Source organism: Erythrolamprus reginae, chromosome 11 (genome assembly GCF_031021105.1).
Source record: "Erythrolamprus reginae isolate rEryReg1 chromosome 11, rEryReg1.hap1, whole genome shotgun sequence".
NCBI classification, from domain to species: domain Eukaryota; kingdom Metazoa; phylum Chordata; class Lepidosauria; order Squamata; family Dipsadidae; genus Erythrolamprus; species Erythrolamprus reginae.
In genome coordinates this window covers 3146651-3174100 of record NC_091960.1, presented here as the reverse complement: position 1 = coordinate 3174100, position 27450 = coordinate 3146651, and the positions used below count along the sequence as shown (strand labels likewise).

At 43.7% G+C, this 27450-nt stretch overlaps 1 protein-coding gene across 1 annotated transcript; it reads left to right on the top strand.

The window, feature by feature from the left end:
- The first annotated feature begins 1079 nt into the window (after positions 1-1079).
- NAPA (NSF attachment protein alpha) lies at positions 1080-26886 on the top strand. The gene is made up of 11 exons (XM_070764837.1): positions 1080-1516; positions 6693-6775; positions 9447-9563; positions 15235-15281; positions 16750-16827; positions 17027-17082; positions 17926-18010; positions 19514-19618; positions 23472-23540; positions 24971-25021; positions 25431-26886. The coding sequence occupies exons 1-11, from the start codon at positions 1413-1415 to the stop codon at positions 25530-25532; spliced, it is 897 nt and encodes a 298-aa protein (XP_070620938.1). The 5' UTR covers positions 1080-1412; the 3' UTR covers positions 25533-26886.
- Positions 26887-27450: the final 564 nt, after the last annotated feature.

Here is a 27450-nt window from a genome sequence, read left to right as displayed (position 1 = left end):
TGTGTGTCTAATCACACTTGGCCAATAAAGAATTCCTATTAGAAACATAGAAGACTGACGGCAGAAAAAGACCTCCTGGTCCATCTAGTCTGCCCTTATACTATTTCCTGTATTTTATCTTACAATGGATCTATGTTTATCCCAGGCATGTTTAGATTCAGTTCCTGTGGATTTATCAACCACGTCTGCTGGAAGTTTGTTCCAAGGATCTACTACTCTTTCAGTGAAATAATATTTTCTCACGTTGCTTTTGATTATTCTATTCTCTATTCCACTCTCTATTCTATTCATTTTTTCTGTTCTTCTGTTCTTTATTCCAACATGTGTATTCTATTCTGTTGTGTATTCTCATTTCTCTTCTATATTGTATTATATTTTCTATTCTCTCTATTCTATTCTCTATTCTATTCTTTCTTTTCTATTCCATCTTTTATTCCAACATGTATTCTATTCTATTGTTTTCTATTCTATTCTACTATTCTTTGTTCTATTCTCTTGTGTTTCTATTCTATTCTGTATTGTATTGTTTTCTGTTTCTAATTCTATTCTATTTTCTATTCTGTACTGGAGCAAAGCAAGAAAGGCCAGACTGCTGTAATTTTGAACGTTGCAAATTTGGCACCTGCAAAATGTGCTCTTTTCCCCCCTGATTTCCAAGCAACTAAGCTCTTCCCTGGCTGGGAGCCTCAAGAGGCAGGCCGAATAGTTAACTGGCCTACATCATCCCCAACCTTGGGAACTTGAAGCTATCTGGACTTCAACTCCCAGAATTCCCCAGCCAGCGAATGCTGGCTGGGGAATTCTGGGAGTTGAAGTCCAGATAGCTTCAAGTTCCCAAGGTTGGGAAACACTGCCGTAACCAACCTGGCTGCCCCGAAACCAAAGCCCACCTCGCAAAGGCCGCAGTTCCAATTGCTTTTGAGGGAGGGGGAGAGAGATTTCCACCCCTTTCCCATAAATTAAAAAAAAATGGTACAGCCCAACTCGGCCTTAACCCCGTCCCCCCCTCTCCTGGACTCTACCACTCGAGCGGCCTTCCCTTGCGGCGGTGGACGTCGCCGGCCTCACGTGACGCTGGTGAGTCAGCACGGCCTTGGGTCACGTGAGGGAGAATCAGCAGTGGGCGTGCGTCGGCGCCCCCTAGAGGGCGTGGTTTAGGTCACGTGCCGAAGGTGGGCGGGCATTACTGCCACGGTTACTGCCGCCCATTGGCTGCGCGTGCCGACGTGAGGGGGCGTCAGGCGACGTCTCTTTTTTTCTCCTCAGCCTGAAGGGAGAGCGACGGCCGTGAGGGGAGACAGTTAAAGCTCGTCTGTCGGGCCTCCTTTTAAAAAAAAATAATATTATTTTTAACTCCCCTCCGCGTCAGCTTCGACTCCTTCGCGGGGCGCGGGCCCGTCCTCCGCCCGGCCATGGCTATGGACACCAGCGGGAAGGAGAAGGAGGCGCTGCTGCTGCTCGCCGAGGCGGACAAGAAAGTCCGCGGCTCCCACGGCTTCTTCTCGGGGCTCTTCGGGTAAGGCCCAGCGCCGCCGGAACCTGAGAGGGCCAGGAACCAACGACGAGGGCGGAGGGAGGGAGCGAGGCCTGGCCGTCTGGCTGGTGGCCGAAGCGGACCGGCCTTCCCCTCCGTGAGGGGCCCGTGTTTACCTTCTCAGGCGGGCCCCGGTCTCTTCCATGCCGGCTTTTGCGGTGAAGTTTGTTTTTTTTTGAGGGACAGAAAACGGTTTTTGAGGCAGACTGAGGTTAATTGAGGGAAAGATTATGAGTAACGTGAGAAAATAAGTTTTTTAAGTCGATAAGTTTTTCTCTTAATTGTAGTATTAATTGGATTTACATTATTGTTCAGTTTTTATATATGCTGTGAGCCGCCCCGAGTCCTCGGAGATGGGCGGCACACAAATCCAATTAAATAGATAAATATTATTTGACTGAAAGAGTAGTAGATGCTTGGAACAAACTTCCAGCAGACGTGGTTGGCAAATCCACAGTAACTAAATTTAAACAGGCCTGGGATAAACATATCTCTATCCTAAGATAAAATACAGGAAATAGTATAAGGGCAGACTAGATGGATCAGGAAGTCTTTTTCTGCCCGCAATCTTCTATGTTTCTGTGACTGTTGCGGGCAGTCCTCGACCACAATGGAAAAAGCTTGGGGGGGGGGGGGGGCAATATAAGTGACAAGGCGAGAAGAAGGTTTTTGCTAAAGGAGTTTTGTCTCCGTTTCACGACAGTCCTTGCCACCGTTGTTGAGTGAAACTGCAGTGAAACGAGGGACTCTGGGGGTTCAGTGGATCTGGTTTTAGCCTGGACTTGGCTGGTCGGACTGTGAGGAGGCGGCAACCATCCTGAGTACATTTTAATTGCCCAGTGTGCGAATTTCGATCATGTGTCTGGGGTCTGGATGGGTGTTAACAGGCTCAAACTCAACCCCGACAAGACTGAGTGGCTGTGGGTTCTGCCTCTCTCCAGGACACCTCCATCTGTCCTCCTGGGACATTACCTGGAGGGGGGGGAAGCTCTTGACTCCCTCAGAGAGGGTCCACAATTTGGATGTCCTCCTCGATCCACAACTGACCAGATTACTTGCGGGACCGCTTTCTGCCACATGAGTCTCAGCGACTGGTTAGGTCCCACAGAGTCAGCCTTCTCCAGATTCTGTCAACTAGACAATGTCTCTTGGTGCGACCTAGGGGAAAAGCCTTCCCTGTGGAGGCCCCGGCCTTCTGGAATCAGCTCCCCCTGGAGATTCGTCCTGGCCCCACCCTCCTTGCCTTTCGTTAAAACTTGAAATCCCAGCTATGCCGCCAGGCCTGGGCTCTGGACGACGGGTGCGAAGTAGGCTTGTTGAAAGTGAATTAATGATTTTAATGCTCCAGTGTTTTTGGAATAGTTAATTATATTAATTGGATTTTAGACTTGATATTGTATACTGTTTTTTATTATGCTGTGAGCTGCCCCGAGTCCATACAAATCTAATAATAAATAAATAAACTTTGAGGACCGGTTGTAACTACAGCTCAGTCAGGGCTGTCATAACTTGCAGTGGTTGCTGAGTGAGTGGCTGTAAGTCAAGGACTACCTGTAGGATTAGGAACTTGCAGATCCTAGAAAGTTACAGACACACAAGACTTGCATGGATCCAGCTTTTACCTCCACAGAAGGACATTCTGCAGAGTATTCAAGGGATTGTTTACAAGCAAGTGAGGCACATTGCATTGTGTTTATGAAAGTTATCTGCCCTCCATCTCCCCAACAGGGCAGCATAGTAGACCACAAAATTAGCTGTCAACTTACAAAACTGAGTGAAGGATAATTTCCCTTCACATTTCAGAAAGAGCTGGAGAATGAAATGCACGCATACTATAATGAGCCTTCACATAGGGAGTGGTCTAATGCAGAATTCAAATTTAGAATTGATGTTAAATGTCTTAACCAAGTCACAGAGGTTAATAGTTTCCCTGTGCCAAAAGTAGGTCAGTTAAGTGGGGCAAAATATTTCTCAACCAATTGCATAAGGTTTATTTCTTCATGTGTCCCAATAATGCCTCAAGTTCAGGAGAAATTGCTTTCTTCACCTCTGAAAGCAGGATGTGAGCGGGTGGAAGTGCAGTAGTTTGATCTTTTAAAAAAGCTATGTGTCTCTCTCCTCCCAAAGGCAATGCAACCACCTCTTGCCAAGTGGGAGATGGGCAAAGAGAGAATGGAGGGTGTATGACAAATGTTGATTTCTTGTATGATATATAATGTCAGTCTGGGACTTGAGAGGTGCCACACATTTCTGCAGCAGGACATTGGTGTGTGTGTCCACTGTGAATAAAAGCCTGGTGTGACAATAGTTGTAGATTAGTTTCCATCTTATTGCCAGCATTGATGGGGTGTGTTTTATCTGGAAGAAGGTAAATAGATTATGAAGATGCTTGCTTTCCAGATTCTTCATCTGTAAGCAAAAATGATGTTCCCTAGCTGTTTCTGTGCTAGGTTTGCTATGAATAATTATGTGTGATGAGGCAATTGGAGGGGAGAGGGTCACACACTGGTAGTAACTGAGTGGATTTGTGTAGAACAATACTTGAATTCACAAATCTCTACTCCCAGAAAAAAAGCATCGTGGAAGTACTGTGAAAGGAGGCCATTTAAATTATCTACCTCATAGCAAAATGCAATTTCCAGGATAAGAATTCTGACTGCTAATATTGGTCAAGGTTTCTGGTCCAAACTTATTCTAGATTAGTTTAATTACAAAATTAGTGAAGTCCCAAGAGACAATTTCCATAGGAAGTATAGCAAATGCCAACTGTGTAAATTGGAATGTGTTGGTTTTAAAAGCATTAAAAATACAAGCTTGATTAAATGCTTGTGCTCTGTGGAGGGCATCCGATGCATTGTGTGGATTAAAATATTTGTCTGTTTACACTCATTTATTTTGTTTACATGCAACTGACTGGCTAGTATAGGGCACTACATAAAACCTTTCCATGTTAAACATGTCATTGGCTTTGGAAAAGATAAGAAAATGGCATGATTTTAACTTTGTTAAGAGAAGGTCCTCTTAACTATTTGGCAGGCAGCATTTTGTATTACTTTAAGAAATTTTCCTTAGTTAAAAGGATAAAATATTGTGCAGAATTATAGTCTGGGGAAACATTTTGGATTCCTAGCATTTAGCTTATATGTTGGATATACAATGACCCGCCTTTGTTGGCTCTATTTAATTGTCCAAAGTTTTCTCAGGTGTTTTTTTTTTTTAATTTTTGGATTTGAAATGATTCTTTGCATCCAGCCCTGTGAATTGTTCCCAGGCCAGCACACTCTGTATATCTTGGGCAACAGCTAAAATGTTTTCTGGAATTTATCACTCATGTCTCTGAGCTAAACCATAACTGACAACTCAACTTTCCTTAGAGGCTGCAAATTTTCCAACCACTAAGGCTTGGAAATCTCCCAAATTGGATTCTGGACATTTTTCAGAATGGACTGAAGAAATTCAACATCTCAAAATACATGCGTTGAGATATTATTTCTATGTTCCTTGGTTCCGTTAGTTTGGCCCCTGCTTTTCTGTTCTCGTGTTTCAAAAGAACATTAACTAAAAATACTTTCCTTTCCTGGGTTTTATTTGGTTGAAACTGGCATTTGGCAAAGTCTGACTGCCATCTGCAAGTGATTCTTGAAGAAAATGAACTGTAGGTTTCTAGTGACAGATCAGGGAAATTGCTTTCTGGAAGGGAACATGCTGGAACCGTAGGACAAAATTTAAGCTTTCTACAGACTGATGGTATTAGAGCAGAGCTGGCATAACCAGGTGCAACATTGGCAGATATGATGTGTGGTTTCTGGAAAACTCAAATCAACTATTTTTCCTGAGCTCCAGCCTTGTGGTCTGGTTTCATATATTTAACTGTAGTGGGCACAGTTAAAGCATTAGCGCTTTTAAATCGTATGTTTTAAAAGTTTCAGTAGCCAATGCTACTTGAACTGAAACACTAAAATCCAATAATGTACAAGTTGTGTGACTTGATTATGCTATAAATCTAAAGCTCCATTTTTAAATTTTTATGTTGGAGTCTGTTTAATACGTAGCACACAATTCTCTTATTTATTTTTAAGAAGGGGATGTGATTTTTCCAAAGGTCTGTGCTTTAGTATTTTCTAAGTGTGGACTGAAAGTGAAATGCAGATCTAATTTAATCAGTTCAGTGTCATATAAAGACATATAAAAAGTGCTATTGCTAACATGTTGTAAGCCACCCTGATTCTAAGGAGAAGTGTGGCATAAAAATCGAATGAATGAATGAATGAATGAATAATAATAAAAATAAAAAAACTTGAGGCAACAATCATTTTGTTCATACATCATATTGCTATCTGGATTGAAGTAAAGCTATACTTGCCTTTTCTTTGATTCATGATCCTTGTTGTGAAATACACAACCTGTATTTGGGGCCCTTACGGCCAGGCCATTATTTAATTGCATGCAGAGTTTTTGTTAGAATTATGTAGCTAATAGTAGCTTCCGATTCGAAAAGGTGTAAACATATAGATGTTTATACACAAACAAAGAATAAGTAAATTGTTTGCCAACATACTAAGCGCTACAACTGTTGGAAATTCAGTATGGAGAAAGAGATGGTTTTCTTTAGATACTTCTTACGAAGTACGAGGGAAATCAGAGCAATGCTGGTTGAGGAATTCTGGGAGTTGAAGTCCACAAGTCTTAAAGTTGCCAAGGTTGAAGACCCCCGATCCAGACAATTAAAATGGCTTTAGAGATTTATTGCAAGTTTAAGCTGTCTCCAAGAATCTGAACTACTGTCAAAGCAAATTGGCGGTAGATAGTGTCAGGATGAGAGTAATTAAAGTCTGTTTGAACTTTAAATCATCCTGGAGGTGATGGATTGAGAGCACAGACATTTGTTCTTAAAGCAAGATTTCTTTTTATTATAAAATTACAAAATTAAATATGTCACAAGGGACAAATAAAAAATACACCTCACATTATGGCTGCTAAGACAGGACTGAATTAGACAGATAGGAGGCAATAGAATTCAAGGTAGGCTGGACCTAGTTGCCTTGTGGGCACGGAGGGATTCGCGACTGATGACCTTTTTGACCCCTCCCTTGGCTCAGCCTGTTCATCCTACACTTTTGCAACTAAATGATTCTACCTGTGTTCTTTTCCTCCCCAGAGGTGGCTCCTCCAGGACTGAAGAAGCATGCGATATCTATGCCAGAGCGGCTAATATGTTCAAAATGGCCAAGAACTGGAGTGGTATGTAGCCTATCTGATCACGTGCCTCATCCTGTGGCATATTGGGCTTGCTAAGATATATGTACGTCATTGTGTCTGCTGATAGTTCATCCTCATGAAGAGGCACATTCCTCAGCCTGAGTTGCCGGAAGAATCTCAACAATAGCTAGAGGTATAACAAGCAGGAAGAGGGAGATTGTGATCCCCTTATATAGAGCGCTGGTGAGACCACATTTGGAGTACTGTGTTCAGTTCTGGAGACCTCACCTACAAAAAGATATTGACAAAATTGAACGGGTCCAAAGACGGGCGACAAGAATGGTGGAAGGTCTTAAGCATAAAACGTATCAGGAAAGACTTCATGAACTCAATCTGTAGAGTCTGGAGGACAGAAGGAAAAGGGGGGACATGATCGAAACATTTAAATATGTTAAAGGGTTAAATAAGGTTCAGGAGGGAAGTGTTTTTAATAGGAAAGTGAACCCAAGAACAAGGGGACACAATCTGAAGTTAGTTGGGGGAAAGATCAAAAGCAACGTGAGAAAATATTATTTCACTGAAAGAGTAGTAGATCCTTGGAACAAACTTCCAGCAGACGTGGTTGGTAAATCCACAGTAACTGAATTTAAACATGCCTGGGATAAACATATATCCATTGTAAGATGAAAGACAGGAAATAGTATAAGGGCAGACTAGATGGACCATGAGGTCTTTTTCTGCCGTCAGTCTTCTATGTTTCTATGTTTCTAACAACCTTACAGAATCAGGAAGGGCTGGGCAAGGGCTGTTCCGTCTAGTTTCAATTAACAATGACTAATATTCACACGAACCTCATTGGCTGTGATTGCTACTGCCCAAAGCTGTGGAGGTGGTGCAACTTTAAGTATTGCTTTACAAGCAATGGGTGTAGTTTAAGATTTGATAGCAGTGATGACAAAGTGAATAAGATTGTACATTCCAAGCATTTTCTTTCCTCCTCCCCCCATTTTTTAAAATTATTTAAACATTTCAACTTCCATTAAACCAGGGGTCCCCAAACTTGGCAACTTTAAGATTTGTGGACAGAATTCTGGGAGTTGAAGACCACAAGTCTTAAAGCTGCCACGTTTGAAGACCTCTGCATTAAACAATGTGTCGTCTGGGTACAAATATCTCTATGCAATCAGAATTCACAGTATTCGTTACATTGATGGTAATTCTCTAATTTTACAATTATAGTATTGAACATAGAAAACCTGTTCATTTCTCCCCCTTAATCTATCTTCTGAAAAGAATATAATAATATTAAGCATAATAATCCTAATAGTGATAATAATAACAACCATATTGTTTACATCTCTACCTTAACATATTTTCTACTCTTCCATTTTTATTCTCCAGCCATCAATAAAATAATTTCCATATCATATAATATCCAATTTGTTCTTTCTCCTTAATTGTAAGCATTAATCTGTTCATTTCTGCACATTCTAATATTTTCCTAATTATATTCTCATCAGTAGGAGGGATCCCTTTACTCTTCTAGTTTTGTGCAAATATAATTCTATTTGTAGTTAATATATGAATAATTAAATATGCATTCCTCTTACTATATGTTTTGGGCAAAATCCCCCCAAAAATATTTTTGGTTTTAGGTCAATGTGCTACTTTGTCATCTTTTCCAACCACCTTTGTATTTTTGTCCAATTTTATTTTTTATTTTTTTGCTTCTACACATGTCCACTACATAGGATAATATGACCCAGCTGTCTGGTGGCATTTCCAACATTTAGATTTATCTTTAAACATATTTGCAAACCTTCCTGGTGCAAAATGTCATCTATAAAACATTTTATACACATTTTCTTTATGTGCGGTTGACATTGTTAACTTATACTTCCACGTCCCATAACTTCGGCCATTTATCTAATTTTATTGTGTAAGCAAAAATTTTTGCCCAAAGCTCTCTCCTCCTTGTTGCCCTGTTGTTTCTAGCCGAGGAGGCTACAGCACAAATTCTTCACAATTTAGCCCTGGTTTTGAACTTTTAAAGTCACGCATTAAGCATAGAAACATAGAAGACTGACGGCAGAAAAAGACCTCATGGTCCATCTAGTCTGCCCTTATACTATTTCCTATGTTTTATCTTAGGATGGATATATGTTTATCCCTGGCATGTTTAAATTCAGTTACTGTGGATTTACCAACCAGGTCTGCTGGAAGTTTGTTCCAAGGATCTACTACTCTTTCAGTGAAATAATATTTCCTCACGTTGTTTTTGATCTTTCCCCCAACTAACTTCAGATTGTGTCCCCTTTTTCTTGTGTTCACTTTCCTATTAAAAACACTTCCGTCCTGAACCTTATTTAACCCTTTAACATATTTAAATGTTTCTATCATGTCCCCACTTTTCTTTCTGTCCTCCAGACTATACAGATTGAGTCCATGAAGTCTTTCCTGATACGTTTTATGCTTAAGACCTTCCACCATTTTGTAGCCCGTCTTTGGACCCCTTCAATTTTGTCAATATCTTTTTGTAGGTGAGGTCTCCAGAACTGAACACAGTACTCCAAATGTGGTCTCACCAGTGCTCTATATAGCGGGATCACAATCTCCCTCTTCCTGCTTGTTATACCTCTAGCTATGCAGCCAAGTCCCTAGCCTTTCATTTCCTTCCCCCACTTCCCCCTTGACTCTGTTCTTTCTCTCATAGCTGCTGGGAATGCATTCTGCCAGGCTGCTCAGCTCCATCTCCAGCTGCAGAACAAGCACGACGCAGCTATGAGCTTTGTGGATGCTGGCAATGCTTTCAAAAAGGCCGACCCTCAAGGTAAGCAAAAGGGGGCAAGGTAGGAATAAGATAGGGTTGCCCCTTGGGGAATGAGGAGGGCCTGTTCATATCTCCCACTAGTGGACTTCATAAACCTGTGCAAACCGGTTTCATCAACAGCAGGGGTATCAAACCCAATTTTTTTGGGGGCCAAACACATTGGTTGCCGATTAATTTCCGGTCACAATTCAAAGTGTTGGTTATGACCTATAAAGCCCTTCATGGCACCGGACCAGAATACCTCCGGGACCGCCTTCTGCCGCACGAATCCCAGCGACCGGTTAAGTCCCACAGAGTTGGCCTTCTCCGGGTCCCGTCGACTAAACAATGTCATTTGGCGGGACCCAGGAGAAGAGCCTTCTCTGTGGCAGCCCCAACCCTCTGGAACCAGCTCCCCCCGGGGATTAGAACTGCCCCTACTCTCTTGCCTTTCGTAAAGTCCTTAAGACCCGTCTCTGCCGTCAGGCATGGGGGAACTGAGACATCTCCCCCCCCGAGGCCTATACAGTTTATACATGGTATGTTTGTGTGTGTGTTTGCTTTTAATAATGGGGTTTTTAGCGTTTTTTAAATTATTAGATTTGTTCTTACATTGTTCTTGTTATTGTTGTGAGCCGCCCCGAGTCTACGGAGAGGGGCGGCATCCAAATCTAATAAATAATAATAATAATAATAATAATAATAGTAAGGTTGTGTTTGACCATGGGTGGGCCGGGGTTGGCGTGGCCGGCTCAACATCACTGATGTCTGGAGTGCAGGTCCGACCTCTGCCAGCGAGGTCTATTTTCAGCTTTGACAGCCTCCTGCAGTCCTCTGCCAGCGAAAACAGAGCTTGGGAGGGCCGCATTCTGTGGGCCTGATCTAAGCACCCTGTGGGCTGAATTCGGCCCCCACGGTCTTAAATTTGACACCCTTGAAACGACAGTATGTGAGTTTCCATCATGCAGTGCATCCAACAATGCTTCAGGCTTCAACAAATATGTACAGTGAACCCTCGATCATCGCGAGGGTTCCGTTCCAGGACCCCAAGCGATGATCGATTTTTCGCGAAGTAGTGGTGCGGAAGTAAAAACACCATCTGCGCATGTGCAGATGGTGTTTTTACTTCCACCGCCGCCCGCAGCGCGTTGCTGGGGAGCGCGCGCGCGTTGCTGGGGCCGCTCCCCAGCTGGGGAGCGGATCTGGGGTTTCCCCAAGCGCGCGCGAGTTGCTGGGGCTGCTTCCCAGCTGGGGAGCGGATCTGGGGTTTCCCCAAGCGCGCGCGAGTTGCTGGGGCTGCTTCCCAGCTGGGGAGCGGATCTGGGGTTTCCCCAAGCGCGCGCGAGTTGCTGGGGCTGCTTCCCAGCTGGGGAGCGGATCTGGGGTTTCCCCAAGCGCGCGCGAGTTGCTGGGGCTGCTTCCCAGCTGGGGAGCGGATCTGGGGTTTCCCCAAGCGCGCGCGAGTTGCTGGGGCTGCTTCCCAGCTGGGGAGCGGATCCGGGGTTTCCCCAAGCGCGCGCGCGTTGCTGGGGCCGCTTCCCAGCTGGGGAGCGGAGCCGGGGTTTCCCCAAGCGCGCGCGCGTTGCTGGGGCTGCTCCCCAGCTGGGGAGCGGATCTGGGGTTTCCCCAAGCGCGCGCGCGTTGCTGGGGCCGCTTCCCAGCTGGGGAGCGGCCCCAGCAACGCGCGCGCGCTTGGGGAAACCCCAGATCCGCTCCCCAGCTGGGGAGCAGCCCCAGCAACGCGCGCGCGCTTGGAGAAACCCCGGCTCCGCTCCCCAGCTGGGGAGCGGCCCCAGCAACGCACGCGCGCTTGGGGAAACCCCAGATCCGCTCCCCAGCTGGGCAGCGGAGCTGGGGTGTCCCCGCGCGTGCCGCCCGCCCGCCCACGCCGTTGCTTGCGCCGCCGCTGGGGTCTTACGGGGCAAGAGGGGAAAGACCCAGGGAAGCCGCCCAGCTTCCCAGCTGGGGAACTCCACCATCTACGCACACATGCGCAGATGGTGGAGTTTACTTCCGGGTTTAAAACTCGCGAAATAGCCCTTTCGCGATGCTTGAGGACGCGAAACTCGAGGGTTCACTGTATTTCGTTTCTCCCTCAAAATAAGACAACATAGCTATTGACATTGATAGTCACCCTCCCTGTCTTTTGTAAGACTCATTTATACCGCCAGGCATGGGGGAGTTGAGATAGCCCTTCCCCCTAGGCCATTACAAGTTATGCATGGTATGTTTGTGTGTATGTTTGGTTTTATTATAAGGGTTTTTAGTTGTTTTTATTATTGGATTGTACATGTGTTTATTATTGTTGTTAGCCGCCCCGAGTCTATGGAGAGGGGCGGCATACAAATCCAATAAATTATTATTATTATTAAATTATTCGCCTTTTGGTCATGACTAGGCAGGAGAAGACAAGATATGAACTAAGCAATGGTTTCAGGGGCCAAGTCACACATGACCCTGCCGTCTCCTGTTGTCTAGGTCATTTCCGTGAAAAGATTTTGAGTATCCAGGATCCTTGATATTCTCTGAGCCTTGTTTTTTGTTGTTAGACATTTCACCACCCAAATAGATTAACATCATCATCAGTAGTATAATCACGTAGCAATGATGGTGTTCCCTAGTTGGGCCATAAAACATCTGCAACCAAGCTCAGAGAACCCCAAGGTTAGCCCTAAGCTGCAACTATCCTCCACTTCTGCTTTATTAATCTAATGTCATTAGTGGACTACACTTTGCGTCTTGATGCTCAAACCTTTAAACCGCCCATCAAACTGCAGGTTGCTAGAACGCCGAAGAGCAAAAATTAATAAAATTATATGCAGCATTGCAGTTTAACAATTCTGCTTGATTCTAATCCATGAATACATACTTCATTTTAATGTCTTACTGTTTAAGTTTATTGTTGTGAGCCGCCCCGAGTCTTTGGAGAGGGGCGGCAAACAAATCTAAATACTATTATTATTATTGTTATTGTTGTTGTTATTGTTATGATGATGATGATGATGAAGAAGGCTTTCCCAGAAATCAGTTTTTTCTGCAGCTTAGTGCAGTGTTTCCCAACCTTGGCCACTTGAAGATATTTGGACTTCAACTCCCAGAATTCCCCAGCCAGCAAAAGTCCAGATATCTTCAAGTGGCCACGGTTGGGAAACACTGGCTTAGAGTAAATCTGAGCTTTGCATTATGAATCTGCTCTTCCTCCCCCCTCCCCCAAGGGCCTTTGTGATTAGGGGAGGATTAGAAATAAGATTTTACCTTTTCTTTTTTGGTCTCTCTTGAAGGCAACACCTGGCAAGACCTATCCGGCCCATCGCTTCTTGCTTTTGAGTCTATTTCAGGGAAGAGGAATTCTGCTTTGGGCTTTGTTGCTAGTCCTTGTTAATGAGAAAACGGCAGTCAATTGAATCAGTTGGTAGCTACCCTGACTCAGACAATAGTTTGGAAAGATGGAAAATGTTACTCGAGGAGAAAACGGCTTTAATCCCCACCAGGGATTTGTTTAATCTTTCTGGAGGCTTGGAAGCTGATTATCGGCTATGAGAGGGAGATGAAATTAGAGACGATCCAAGCTGTTGCACCAAGTTCCCCCAAGGATTTTAATATGATGCTTGCCGCCTTTGGATTGCCTTTTCTTTTTAAAGTAATAATATTTTTCCTGGGATTGGATTCTGGAGAAGGAAAGAGTTCTGAGGCCTTGGAGCCAAACAGTGTCAGTTACAAATCTGTACCTGGGGAGGGGGGGGGAGGGGGGCATTCTTGTCCACCCTGAACAGGTGTTAATAATGATGATGATGATAATAATAATAATAATTTATTAGATTTGTATGCCGCCCCTCTCCGAAGACTCGGGGTGGCTCACAACAGCAATAAAAACAGTATAACAATGGAGCAAATCTAATAATAAAAATTATATTAAAAAAACCCAACTGTTAAAAAAAACCATACAGCACATACATACCAAACATAAAATATAAGAAAGCCTGGGGGAGATGTCTTAGTTCCCCCATGCCTGGCGATATAGGTGGGTCTTGAGTAACTTGCGAAAGACAAGGAGGGTGGGGGCCGTTCTAATCTCCGGGGGGAGTTGATTCCAGAGGGCCGGGGCCGCCACAGAGAAGGCTCTTCCCCTGGGGCCCGCCAATAAAAACAAATTAGAATAGAATAACAGAGTTGGAAGGGAACTTGGAGGTCTTCTAATCTAACCTACTTAGGCAAGAAATCCTTTACTATTACGGACTTCTTTCTCTTCTTAACAAACTTGGAGCATTTACAACTTCTGGAGGCAAGTTGTTCCACTGATTAATTGTTCTGTCGAGAAGTTTCTCCTTGGTTCTAAGTTGCTTCTCTCCTTGGTTAGTTTCTTTGTTGTTTGGAGATTAGCTTGACTCCCTCTTTTGGGGGGCAGCCCCTGAGATATTGTAACGCTGTTATCATGTCACCTCCTAGTCTTTCTTTTCATCAAACTAGATATAACCAATTCCAGATACAAATTAGGGTGCAGTTGTGTTTGTTTTAGATAGGGGTAGGCAAGCTTGGCTCTTCCATGACTTATGTATGGCTGTATGGCTCAGGGCCAGACTATTTACGAGACAGTCTCCTCCAGGTCCCGTCGACTAAGCAAGGCTGGTTGGCGGGGCTGCGGAGGAGGGCCTTCTCTGTTGCCGCCCCTGCTCTATGGAATCAACTGCCCTCCCTCTCGGATGCCTGTATTCTTCCACCCGAATAGCCACCCCGAGTCTTCAGAGAGGGGCGGCATACAAATCTAATAAATTATAAATTATTATTATTATCATAATCATCATCATTATTATTATAATTATTCTGTAAGGCCACAAGGACCTAACTTTGCCGGCCGGCCTGGGGGGCCATGAATTAACTACCATCCTGGCCAAACTGTATGAATGTTGTGCGTGCATGTTGATTGTTTAGTTAGTGTGGGCTTTAATTTGGATTTTATTGTTAGAATTGTATATTTGACTTCTTTTTAATTGTTCTTGTATTTTTTATATTGTTGTAAGCCACCCTGAGTCCTTTGAGATTGGGCAGCACAGAAGTCGAAATAAATAAATGAAGAAACAAACTCCAAGGGAAAAAAAAAGTTTTGGCCTCTGTGCATCCTGTTTTGGCCTTCCCTGACCACCAGAAGCACTTTGCAGGCCAAAAACAGGCCCTTTTTGGTCTCCCAAACCCTCAGCATGTCCCCAAAATGTGCCCATTTTTGGCCTGCTGAGTGCTTTTTTTTTTTCAGTGCCACAGTAATTTTGAACAGTCACTCAATGAACTGTTGTAAGTCCAGGTCTTTTTAGAGGTCGTGGTTGCAGTTCCTCAAGCAGCCACCTGATGGCAGCATTGGAATCCTTCCAAGGGTTGCTTTGCTTATCCTTGCCAGTTAGGTCTGTCCCCAAATGCCAGTATGGTGCCCGTCAGTTTGCCTTGTTCTCGCTTCAGGAGGAATGCCAAGCCACACAGAAAAGTCCCTTCCGTTCTCGAGATAGTCTGTCCCCGTTCCAAGAAGAACACAGTGGTTTTTCCTTAAGTGCTTATTGATCTCATCCAAGAAAAGAAATATGCTATAAATATTCCTGCCTTCTGTTCCTTTCAGGAAGGTTAGCATTGAGGAATGTCTTTGTTTCTTCATGTGACTGAATTTAAAATGGCTTACTTTGTGTATGTGTGTGTTTTTTATTAATAGAGGCCATTAATTGTCTCCTCAGAGCTATTGAGATCTACACAGACATGGTAAGCTGCTTATATAATTGGGAAGCACCCTTCTTAATTAAAAACAGGGAATATTTTACGCTTGGGGGGGAAAAACATTCATTGGGGAGTGGGGAGAGGAAAGATTGAGACAGACTGAACAATAAAAGGTAAAATTGGAATGTATCGGTAATTTAGGTTATTGTATCTAAGAGACAACGTATATTTTCTTGATTTGTATGGTAGGTACAGTGTTCCCTCGATTTTCGCGGGTTCGAACTTGGCAGATAGCCTATGCCACGGTTTTAAAAATATATTAATTAAAAAATACTTCACAGGGTTTTTTTCTATACCACGGTTTTTCCTGCCCAATGACGTCATACGTCATCGCCAAACTAATAATTTTTGCAAATAAATAACAAAAATAATAATTATTGTTAATAAATAATGATGTTTATAAATATCAGGATCACTAAGTGTCTTATTCAATGGTGAGTACCAGTAATAATGGCAAGTAAATGGTTGTTAAGGGAATGGGAAATGGTAATTTAGGGGTTTAAAGTATTAAGGGATGACTTGTGATACTGTCCATAGCCCAAAATGGTGTACTTACTTCCGCATCTCTACTTTGCGGAAATTTGACTTTCACGGGCGGTCTCGGAACACATCCCCCGCGAAAATCGAGGGAACACTGTATATGTGATGTTGTGTATGATTTTAATGTGGAGAAAAACAATAAAAACTTTCTTTTAAAAAAAGCATTCACTTGACAAACCCACCAAGAGGATGGCTTTTCACGAATTCTCTGCCGGTTTGTTTAGACGTGGCTCTCAAGCAAGGAATCACAAATGGTGGGCGGGGTGGAGGAGTGGGGTGTCTAGCTAACACACAAATTGCATAGTACTGTCATAATGCTAACAAAGATTTGTACTTCGGGATTGCCCCTAGATAAAATAACCACCGCCGTCAGAGGTAGATGGCATTTTGTGCTTCTTGCTACAGAATTTGCAGTAAACTACAGACAATCCTTGAGTTATGACTACAGTCGGGTCCAGAAATTCTGTAGCTAAGCAAGGAGGTCATTAAATGAGCCATGCCTAGTTTTATGTCCTTGATAGAATCTGGAGGTTCAGGATAATCACCTGATTTCCACATAGCCGAGGAGGGTCACCCATATGGCTCAGGGCCAGACTATTTACGGGACCGTCTCTTGCCGCATACCTCCCAGAGACCTATAAGAGTACACAGGGTTGGCGTCCTCCAGGTCCCGTCAACTAAGCAAGGCAGGTTGGCGAGGCTGCGGAGGAGGGCCTTCTCTGTGGCCGCCCCTGCTCTCGGATGCCTGTATTCTTCCACCCTAATAGCCGCCCCCGAGTCTACGGAGAGGGGCGGCATACAAATCCAATAAATAAAATAAATTAGCACTGCCTCAGGTGGGACGGAGACATCCAGTTATTCCCCAAAAGTTGGTTTCGAACTCATTCTATTTCCCTGGGTTTTCTTTTTTCAGGGCCGTTTTACCATCGCAGCCAAGCACCATATAACCATAGCTGAGATCTACGAGACTGAGCTGGTGGACATTGAAAAGGTACGGTGGACAGGCGGGTCTTGCAGACCCTGTCTCAACAAGCTTGCTTACAGTGGTCATGTCCGACTGTTGGTGACCCCAGAGACCTTAGCACGCCAGGCCCCACTGCCCTTTGCTGAGTCTACCATAATGGGCTATTTATTTGGTCTCAAGTCCAAACCACATACATGCTCAGTTTTTTCCCCGTTTTCCTTTCCAGGCAATAGCTCATTACGAACAAGCTGCAGATTACTACAAAGGTGAAGAATCAAACAGGTAATTCAAGCATTCCTGGTTCCATTTCTGCTCTGGGCTGCTATATGACGGTTCCGTTCCTGTTTGTCAGAAAACAGACTGGTAGAAAAAGATCTAAGCTGGATGGACAGCTTGCCTGTTTTGGAAATGGCCGGGGGGTTTCTGTGTTCCTCTGATGGCAAGCTAATGTAAAATATCGAGTTGGTCTTGTAATGCAGTTCGCCGAAGCAAAGTTGAAGCAATATTTCCTCACCGTTGTGCTTTGGGGGATATGAAAGCAGTGAGAATGTGGTTCTGGCGTGGCTGGTACTCCATGTTTCCATGAGTTTCTCTGACTTGCACTACTAATCCAGCCTTATTTTGACTGCTTATTAGACCATATATATTTTTTTTTGCTTTCTCCCTGTGAACAGCTGCCGCAGGTTTGAAATGCGGTTCTCTATAAACTTAGACTAAAGTGACTTGTTTTTGGGATGGTGGTGGAGATTTGGAGCCGTTGTTTGAAATCTGCCCCAGATGAGTCTATTTGCACCAAGGGTTTTTCTTAGAGCTGTGGCGGTGCAGCATTGCAAGCTAGTTCTGCCCACTGTCTGGAGTTCGAGTCTTTGCCTTAGAGAGGTATAGTTCTACTCTTTGGTATTTCTACATTAGGAAGAGAGGCCTTGGTGAAAATGCAGAGCCGCCCTGTCTCCCATTCAAGACATTTTTTAAACTGGTTTGGATGTTTTGGGGCCCACTGATGTTACCCAGGCGGGCGTGATGGAAGCTGTGTTGGTGGGTGGGGAAGAGGAGTTGCTGGTCTTCCTGTGCCCAGTTGCCTCCAATTCTTTCTCCCCCTCACCCTTTTTTTCCTCTTTCCTGCAGCTCTGCCAACAAATGTTTGCTGAAAGTGGCCACCTACGCAGCTCAGCTGGAGCAGTACCAGAAAGCTATCGAGATCTATGAGCAGGTCTAGTTGCTTCTGTTTTCCCCCTACTCCTCCTTGTAAAACGACACCTCTTAACATGTTAAGCCGCCCCGAGTCCTGTTGTGAGCCGCCCCGAGTCCACGGAAAGGGGCAGCATACAAATTTAATAAATAAATAAATAAATAAATAAAACATACCGAACCACAACAGAGGTGTGAAAACAAAAATCTACCAGGGCTGAGATTTGCCAGTTTTAATGAAAAGGGGAGGGCAGTTGGCATTGTGAGTTAGGAAAAACAGGGGTGCTGCTTCTGTGGATTTTACAAATTTATTGTGAGTACAGTAGTTCTATTTTTGCTAAACGTCAGGTAATTCATGACTTTGTAAGGCTACCCAGCTCAACACTTACTCTAAAGAATGTATATAATAAAACGTAAGAATAAGCATAATAACAGAGGAACACACATATACCACAACCCAAGCAGTCAGTGCCAAATGGACACATATCAAACTTGCCTCAAGAACTTGGGGTGGGAGTGGGGAACTATTTTCCTGCAAAATTTCCCTAGCTGAAGCCTCCTCCACATCCCATTCAGAGCCATCAATCAACTCAGCTCCTGACATGCCAGGAATGGGCTCATTTGATTTTATTGGATTTGTATGCCACCCCTCTCCGTAGACTCGGGGCGGCTAACAACAGTAGTAAACAGCATAGGACAATCCAATATAAACAGTTAAAAACCCCTATTGTAAAACCAAACATACACACAGACATACCATGCGTAAAATTGTAAAGGCCTAGGGGGAAAGAATATCTCAATTCCCCCATGCCTGGCGGCAGAGGTGGGTTTTAAGAAGCTTACGAAAGGCAAGGAGGGTGGGGGCAATTCTAATCTCTGGGGGGAGTTGGTTCCAGAGGGTCGGGGCCGCCACAGAGAAGGCTCTGTCCCTGGGTCCCGCCAAGCGATATTGTTTAGTTGACAGGACCCGGAGAAGACCCACTCTGTGGGACCTAACTGGTCACTGGGATTCGTGCGGCAGAAGGCGGTCCCTGTGATAGTCTGCTCCGATGCCATGAAGGGCTTTATAGGTCATAACCAACACTTTGAATTGTGACCGGAAATTGATCGGCAACCAATGCAGACTGTGGAGTGTTGGTGTAACATGGGCATATTTGGGAAAGCGCATGATTGCTCTCGCAGCTGCATTCTGCACGAGCTGACATCCAAGGGAGACATCACAGATACAAATCAATCAATAAAAGCACTAATAACACAGATTAATATAATTACCACATCCCTGCCCGGCCCCTCTTCTCGGCTCTGCATTGGCCATATTTGGACTCATCAATATGGAAGATTTACTGACTTCTCTTAAGAAAACCAAACTAGATATGCCTTCATACCTCTTTTGTGGCAGGTGCCGTGTCCTGACTATAAGGGTATAAATACCGTATCATTTCCTTCCGTTTTTGTTTAGACGTCCTTCAAAACAAAACCCCCTTTCTGATTTTCTTCTTTCTCCCACCTTTTCTGGGATCTCCAGGTCGGGAGCACTGCCATGGACAGTCCCTTGCTGAAATACAGCGCAAAGGAATACTTCTTCAAAGCAGTCCTCTGCCACTTCTGCATCGACATGCTCAATGCTAAGGTTTGGACAACCTCCCTTTGTTTCTAGAACTGTTGCAAAACCTTTGGGGCATTCTTTACTGACAAGTTAGCTGACCATATCCAAGGATGATCTGCAGCCATAGTGAGATACCGTAAAATGAGATAAGATAACATACTGTGAAATGTGACTACAGTGAAATAATAGACTTAAAAGGGACGGGATAACATGGATTAAAGATAAAAGAGTAAGATAGAAACATAGAAACATAGATAAATGTGAGTGACAAAGGGGAAGGTTTGGTAGGGAAGGTTTGCCTATTGGCCGATGACTCTAAAGTGTGCAATAGGGGTAATATTCCTGGAGGCGTCTGCAATATGGTAAATGATTTAGCGTTACTAGATAAATGGTCAAAGCGATGGAAACTGCAGTTTAATGTTTCCAAATGTAAAATAATGCACTTGGGGAAAAGGAATCCTCAATCTGAGTATTGCATTGGCAGTTCTGTGTTAGCAAAAACTTCAGAAGAGAAGGATTTAGGGGTAGTGATTTCTGACAGTCTCAAAATGGGTGAACAGTGCAGTCGGGCGGTAGGGAAAGCAAGCAGGATGCTTGGCTGCATAGCTAGAGGTATAACAAGCAGGAAGAGGGAGATTGTGATCCCCTTATATAAAGCGCTGGTGAGACCCCATTTGGAATACTGTGTTCAGTTCTGGAGACCTCACCTACAAAAAGATATTGACAAAATTGAACGGGTCCAAAGACGGGCTGCAAGAATGGTGGAAGGTCTTTAGCATAAAACGTATCAGGAAAGACTTCATGAACTCAATCTGTAGAGTCTGGAGGACAGAAGGAAAAGGGGGGACATGATCGAAACATTTAAATAGGTTAAAGGTTGAAATAAGGTCCAGGAGGGGTGTTTTTAACAGGAAAGTGAACACAAGAACAAGGGGACACAATCTGAAGTTAGTTGGGGGAAAGATCAAAAGCAACATGAGAAAATATTTTACTGAAAGAGTAGTAGATCCTTGGAACAAACTTCCAGCAGACGTGGTTGGTAAATCCACAGTCACTGAATTGAAACATGCCTGGGATAAACATATATCCATTGTAAGATGAAATACAGGAAATAGTATAAGGGCAGACTAGATGGACCATGAGGTCTTTTTCTGCTGTCAGTCTTCTATGTTTCTATAAAAGAGCATAAGGTAAAATGGAATGCAAAAACATATAATGGTGAGAGAAGGAATGGCAGAACTTTACGGCGGGTTGAAAAGAGGGATCAGCATAAAATCCCAAAGTAGCCACAAGAAAACTAAGTCCAATCTCGCCTTGAACTCCACTGACCTTATCTAATTCCATGCAGGTGAATTAGTTGAAAATAATACTAGCAATACAGCAATTGAACTTTCGTGTGTAGATCTACTCTTTTCCTGCCTGACAACATAAAATGAATCTTAAAAGTTCAAAAGTGATGTATGTTTTAAGTGAATTCACCATTGCATGCCATCCCAATGCGCTCCATAAAATATCTTCTCCGTTGGACAGCCCTGACTATAAACCTACTGGTCCTAGTAACTATGTAAATATTTGTGCCTTGAAGGAAATAAGACAATCTGTTATTAAAAGCCTCCGTAAATAGTTCTGTCAGGCAGTGTCTGTAAATGCTGAGCCCACGCAGAAGCGTATACTGTAGTTGTCAATTTCTGTAATTAAATTTCTACACTGCCCATCTAACCTAAGTGATTCTGGACGGTTTACAGCCTCATAGTGAATTAATATGTGGATAAATATAGATTAAAAATTTTAAAACTCTGCAGATGAAAAGTGAATGGGACACGTGCCATGTTTTCTATTTATGCTGCTTTGTAAAGCTTTGTCTTCAAGAAGCTCTAGGCCAGAGATCTTCCGCATGAAGAAATCAGATTTCTTCAAAATGAGCGAGGGATTTAGATTTAGATTTAGATTAGATTTTAGATTTAGATTTAGATTTATTGGATTTATATGCCGCCCCTCTCCGCAAACTCGGGGCGGCTCACAACAATAATAAAAAACAGTACATAATAACAAATCCAATGCCCACCGATCTAATTACAATTTAAAATTAATAAATTCATAAAACAATCCCAATGTATATAAAAACAGACACACAGTCAATCAATCAAATGGCAAAACAACATGGGCAAGGGGGAGATGTTTAGTTCCCCCATGCCTGACGGCAGAGGTGGGTCTTAAGGAGTTTATGAAAGGCAGGGAGGGTGGGGGCAATCCTAATCTCAGGGGGGAGCTGGTTCCAGAGGGTCGGGCCCCCCACAGAGAAGGCTCTTCCCCTGGGTCCCGCCAGACGACATTGTTTGGTCGACGGGACCCGAAGAAGGCCGACTCTGTGGGACCTAACCGGTCGCTGGGATTCGTGCGGCAGGAGGCGGTCCCGAAGATATTCTGGTCTGGTGCCATGAAAGGCTTTATAGGTCATAATCAACACTTTAAGGGGACGTATGGGTGAGAAAAAGACCATCGTGACAAATAGACGTTTTATTTTTGCTTTAATAATCCCCCAAACAGAGGTTTACATTGAAGTGGCCAATCCAGAGGAGGAGTCAAATAAATGGGGAATTAGTCTGGAATCCCTATGTCCCTGTGTCAAATCTGACTCTCCCCTTTAATGCCTTTGAACCTTATGCTGCCCTCAGTTCAGCCAGTATGAGAAGATTCCTGTGTATAAACTTGAGCAATAAAACAACTAACTGAGCTCACCACATTGTACTTTTTTCTTTATAGATTGTTATGCAGTGATACCTTGTCTTACAAACTTAATTGGTTCCAGGACGAGGTTCTTAAGGTGAAAAGTTTGTAAGACGAAACAATGTTTCCCATAGGAATCAATGGAAAAGCGATTAATGCGTGGAAGCCCAAAATTCACCCCTTTTGCCAGCCGAAGCGCCCGTTTTTGCTCTGCTGGGATTCCCCTGAGGCTCCCCTCCATAGGAAAACCCACCTCTGGACGTCTGTGTTTTTGCGATACTGCAGGGGAATCCCAGCATCGCAAAAACGAGCGCTTTGCTGGGAACGGAAGTCCAGAGGTGGGGTTTCCCAGCGAGGGGAGCCTCAGCGAAATTGCAGCATCGCAAAAACATGGAAGTCCTCGAAACCCCACCTCTGGACCTCTGTGTTTCTGCGATGCTGCAATTTCACTGAGGCTCCCCTCGCTGGGAAACCCCACCTCTGGACTTCTGTTGCCAGCGAAGCACCTGTTTTTGCGATGCTGGGATTCCCCTGCTGGGATTCCCCTGAAGCGTCACAAAAAACACAGAAGTCCGGAGGTGGGGTTTTCCATGGAGGGGAGCCTCCGGGGACTCCCAGCAGCGCAAAAACGGGTGCTTCACTGGCAACGGAAGTCCAGAGGCAGGGCATCCCAGCGGTGGTGGTGGGTTTGTAAGGTGAAAATAGTTTGTAAGAAGAGGCAAAAAAATCTTAAACCCCTGGTTTGTATCTCAAAAAGTTTGTATGACGAGGCGTTTTTAAGACGAGGTATCACTGTATTTTTCTTTCTCCCTTCCTTCCCTTTTTGTTCATTACTTAAATTCTTTATTATTTACTATTTCTTCTTTGCTCACATTCTATCTCTATTTACTACCTACATTAAAGCAATATAACAGTCTTGTCTATATAATCTTTACTATTAAAATACCTGTGGAGTACTATTAATGCAGGAAGGGAGGAGTTGCAGTCTAAAAGGCTTATCTGCTGTTTCACCTTTTGTAAAACTGAGCTCCTTTACCATTATTATTATTATTATTATTATTATTATTATTATTATTATTATTATTATTATACCTTTGGATTCAACCAGCCCCCTAACCGGGATTCCCTACTTTTCCTTCATTTCGATCAGCTGGCTGTACAGAAGTATGAAGAAATGTTCCCGGCTTTCTCGGATTCCAGAGAATGCAAACTGGTTAAAGTGAGTAGCCCTTAGACAGACCAGGGGTCGGCAACCTTAAACACTCAAAAAGCCATTTTGGACCCGTTTCCCACAGAAAAGAAAACACCGGGATCCACAAAACCCTTCCCGTGCCTCTCTATTTCCTGAGCGGCCACAGAACTAGCATATGTAGTTAAATTAAATGTTCTGTTGTCTTCTGAGACTTTTTTTTTTCTTGGATGTATCCCTGGTTGGCCTACTGGGGGTCAGAAAGCTCCTTAAATTGTGTGCTGACGGGTATTACATGTCGATGGTTGCGATGCGTATTTTGAGCGACAGGGAGCCGCAGGATTAAAGAGCCACCTGTGGCTCCAGAGACGTGGGTTGCTGATCCCTGACTTAGTCTAACTTTATTGTCACTTTGAATGTACACTAATCAGCATACATTAAAATTAATTTTGTTGCATACAGCTCTTGAAATATTCCACCTCCATAAACATGATAAAATAAATAAATTCAAAATTATGCATATACCCACATATTAAGTGTTTAAGGCCAGTCTCACTGAAAGCATGCAGACGTTTAAAGCCTCAAAGAACAGAAGATAAACTTGGATTAGATTATTAGGTATGAGACTTGAGTAACATACAAAGAGCTAGGATTTAAGCGATACAATAGTGGCATTGTTTTTAGGCACTGGGGGTTTTGTGTGTGTGTGTGTGTGTGTGTAGATTGTTCTGAGTTCGGGTTTTGCCCCGTGTAATATTTTGAGTGTCTGTGTGACATTTCGGTGAAATCACATTCATCATCATCAGGCTGAAGTTATAAGCTTCGTGCTGCTGTAAATATAGTTTGTTTGCAACTGCCAATTGTATATATATATGTTTTCGTAGATTTTATATATATGTCACTTTTTCCCCCTGAATTTTTGAAAATTAAGGAAGACTAGGATAGATCTATTTCGGCCTTATTTTGGCCTCATCAGCTAGCCATACCCTTACTGGGACTTGAACCTGCAACCTATGCCTTGTAAGGCAGAGAATTATCCTCTAGGCTACAGTATCCAATCCCTTCAGCTCTGCACCAGGGAAGGGTTACATATTTTTGTGTCGAATCACAATATATATTTGGCAAGAGGCAAGTGGACTTTCTGGTTTTTCTTTGAAGACGTTTTGCTTTTCATCCTGAAGAAGCTCCTTGGATGAGAAGTGAAATGCCTTCAAAGAAAAAGGCACCTTTGGGACTGACAGAGAGGAAACCTTCCCCTTTGATCGTTTATATCAGGTTGGTCTACCCAAGATCACACAATGTCCACAAGAGCAAGGAGGGGTTCTTTTGCCAGTGTCTGACGTCTGCGTGCCAATCAACGAGTCTTCTAATTCCCTTGCACCAACGGCTGAAACAAATAAAACAATACTGTTTTACTTGGAAAACTATTCTAACAATGCCCCATATGTCTTCCTTCTTAGAAATTGCTGGACGCTCACGAGGAACAGAATATTGACAGTTACACTGAATCAGTAAGTTTGGGTTGTCTTCCTCCTTTCCATTGATGCCCAGTTCAATTAAGTAGGTGGGTGTGGCTGGGGGAAACATGTGACTAGGTGGGCGTGGCCAACTTAACAGTCCATTAAATAATGCACACAAATTAAAGTTATTTTTTTTTCCCTCCTGGGGGTGGGTTTATTTGCTTTAGTTTGCATGTTTTGGTTGAATTTTCTTTCTGTCTCTCTCTCTTTCCATCTGCCTCATGGTCCTGCATGGACCGGATTAATTATTATTATTATTATTATTTATTAGATTTGGATGCCGCCCCTCTCCGAAGACTCGGGGTGGCTTAGATGGGCCGGCTGCAGCCCACGGGCCATAGTTTTTGAGGACACGTGCTCTAGAATATTCCTGGCTACAGTTCTCTCTTTCTCCCCCCAGGTGAAGGAATACGACTCCATCTCTCGCCTGGACCAATGGCTGACCACCATGCTTCTGCGCATCAAGAAGACCATACAGGGTGAAGAAGAAGACCTGCGTTAAAGAAAACAAAGCCCCCCTGCCCTTCATCCCCTGGCCCGTTGTTTGCAGAACTCTGCCTGGATCACCTGTGGAGGGGGGAAAAAAGAAAGAGGGTCTTGGCACGAAGGAATTAGACTCAAGTGACAAATTCTTCATCCCCGCTTCCTTTCTCATCCCGCCTCTTTGCGCTGCAGTGGACAGGGCTGGGATGCGTCGCCCGTGGACTGCTCCGGAGAGGTTTGAAGTTCTCCAAGCCTGCTTCCCGAGTCAGCATTTACATCCTCCCCATGGCTCTGTTGATGGTTTAATATTTAAAGCATCTCTCGTAAGTTCGGTTTTTGTTGACGGTGCCATTCTCTTCTCCTTCTCCCCAAACTTTTCACGGAAACCGATACGGAAAACAGCTTCTCCTTTACCGCAAAAAAGAACAGCTTGTGATATTTGTGGCTTCATCTCATTCTCCCCACCCGTCCACCCCTTTTTGACCACGGCAGTTCCAATTCTCTTTTCCAACAAGGCTAGGGAGTCCCTTGAGTTTCGGTCAGCCCCTTCCCAAAAATAATATTTAAAAGGTGGACAGAATGGCACCGATCTCTAAATGAAGGAGCTAAGTGTCTCCCACCTGCCTTGTTTCAAATAATGCAGGAAAACCCCAGACCTCCCCCAACCTCACAAATGCTATCGTCGTTGAGCTGTGTGAAATAATTCCGCTTCGTCCCGTGTTTTTTTCTTGCACCCTGAATTTATGTGCATCAACCCAGTTTTATCCCTTCGGAGTAAGAGCGTCCAATCTTGGCAACATGGAAGACTTGTGGATTTCAATCCCAAGAGTTCCCCAGCCAGCCAGAAGTCCACAGTTGCCAAGACTGGACACCCCGGCTTTAGAGATTGGTGCAGGAGTATAGTGTTGTATACCCATGTCCAAATTAATACAAGATATCCAGTCTCCTGTTCCTCCTTGGCAAGAGGCAGGTCACTCTTGAACTATGCAGCAGTAGCCAAAAACAAAACAAAACCCCAACCCTTAATTTAAAACTTAGATGCTCTATGTGCAAGCTGTCTTAATCTCTCGCCTCGCATGGTTCTCCCTCCTGGCTTAGTTTGAAAAGAGCATTTCTCCAGCCAGGTGTTCTGTATACATTGTCATGAAAGCAGCTGTATTTTTTTCCCCTCCTTGTCTTTGCTTTTAAGAGCATTTATCATGTAATCTAGCACCTCCGCGAAGGTTTCTCATATTTAATGTTTCCTTACTCAGTTGTTGGAAGGTGGACTTAAAATTCTGTCGCATGTTCCGAAACACGTCTACCAGGAAACAACTAATAGTGAAATAATTTGCACACGACAAACAATAAAAAAAGACAAAACCCCCCACCAACTTTGCATGTGGAGACATCGTTAGTGTCGACTATGATGATAGCCTCTCCCCCCACCCAACTTTAAAATTTCTGTTGCTTCTATCAAAATCTTGCTTGTTTTCTGGGCCACCTCTCCTTGTCCTTCCCTGTTCCCTTTCCTTCTGGAATCCAACCCTGATCCCCTTTCCCATCAGTTCTTCTGTGGCCCAGTTCCTGAACACTGGCTGCAATTCTACCTGTCTAAAAATACACTTGCATGCTCGAATTTGGCTGCCTCTGTGTATATATGTTTGTGTGTGTTCTGTCGGGCTCTCTGGTAGAATCCTCCCAAAAATTCACAGGTACAAAGTTCAGACACACACACGTTTGAAAATTCAAAACAATGTTCTTTATAATGAAAATTCCCTTAACCTAAGCCCTCTTTTGGTATAGCAAAGAGCACTTGTCTCCAAACAAACTGGTAATTTGTACAAGTCCCTTATCAGTCCTGTGATACTTAGCTTGCAGTTGTGAGGCAATTCAAAGTCCTTCTTTCACAAAGTGAAACACACTTTACTCTGGTTTAGTTTCAAAGCAGGGAAAAA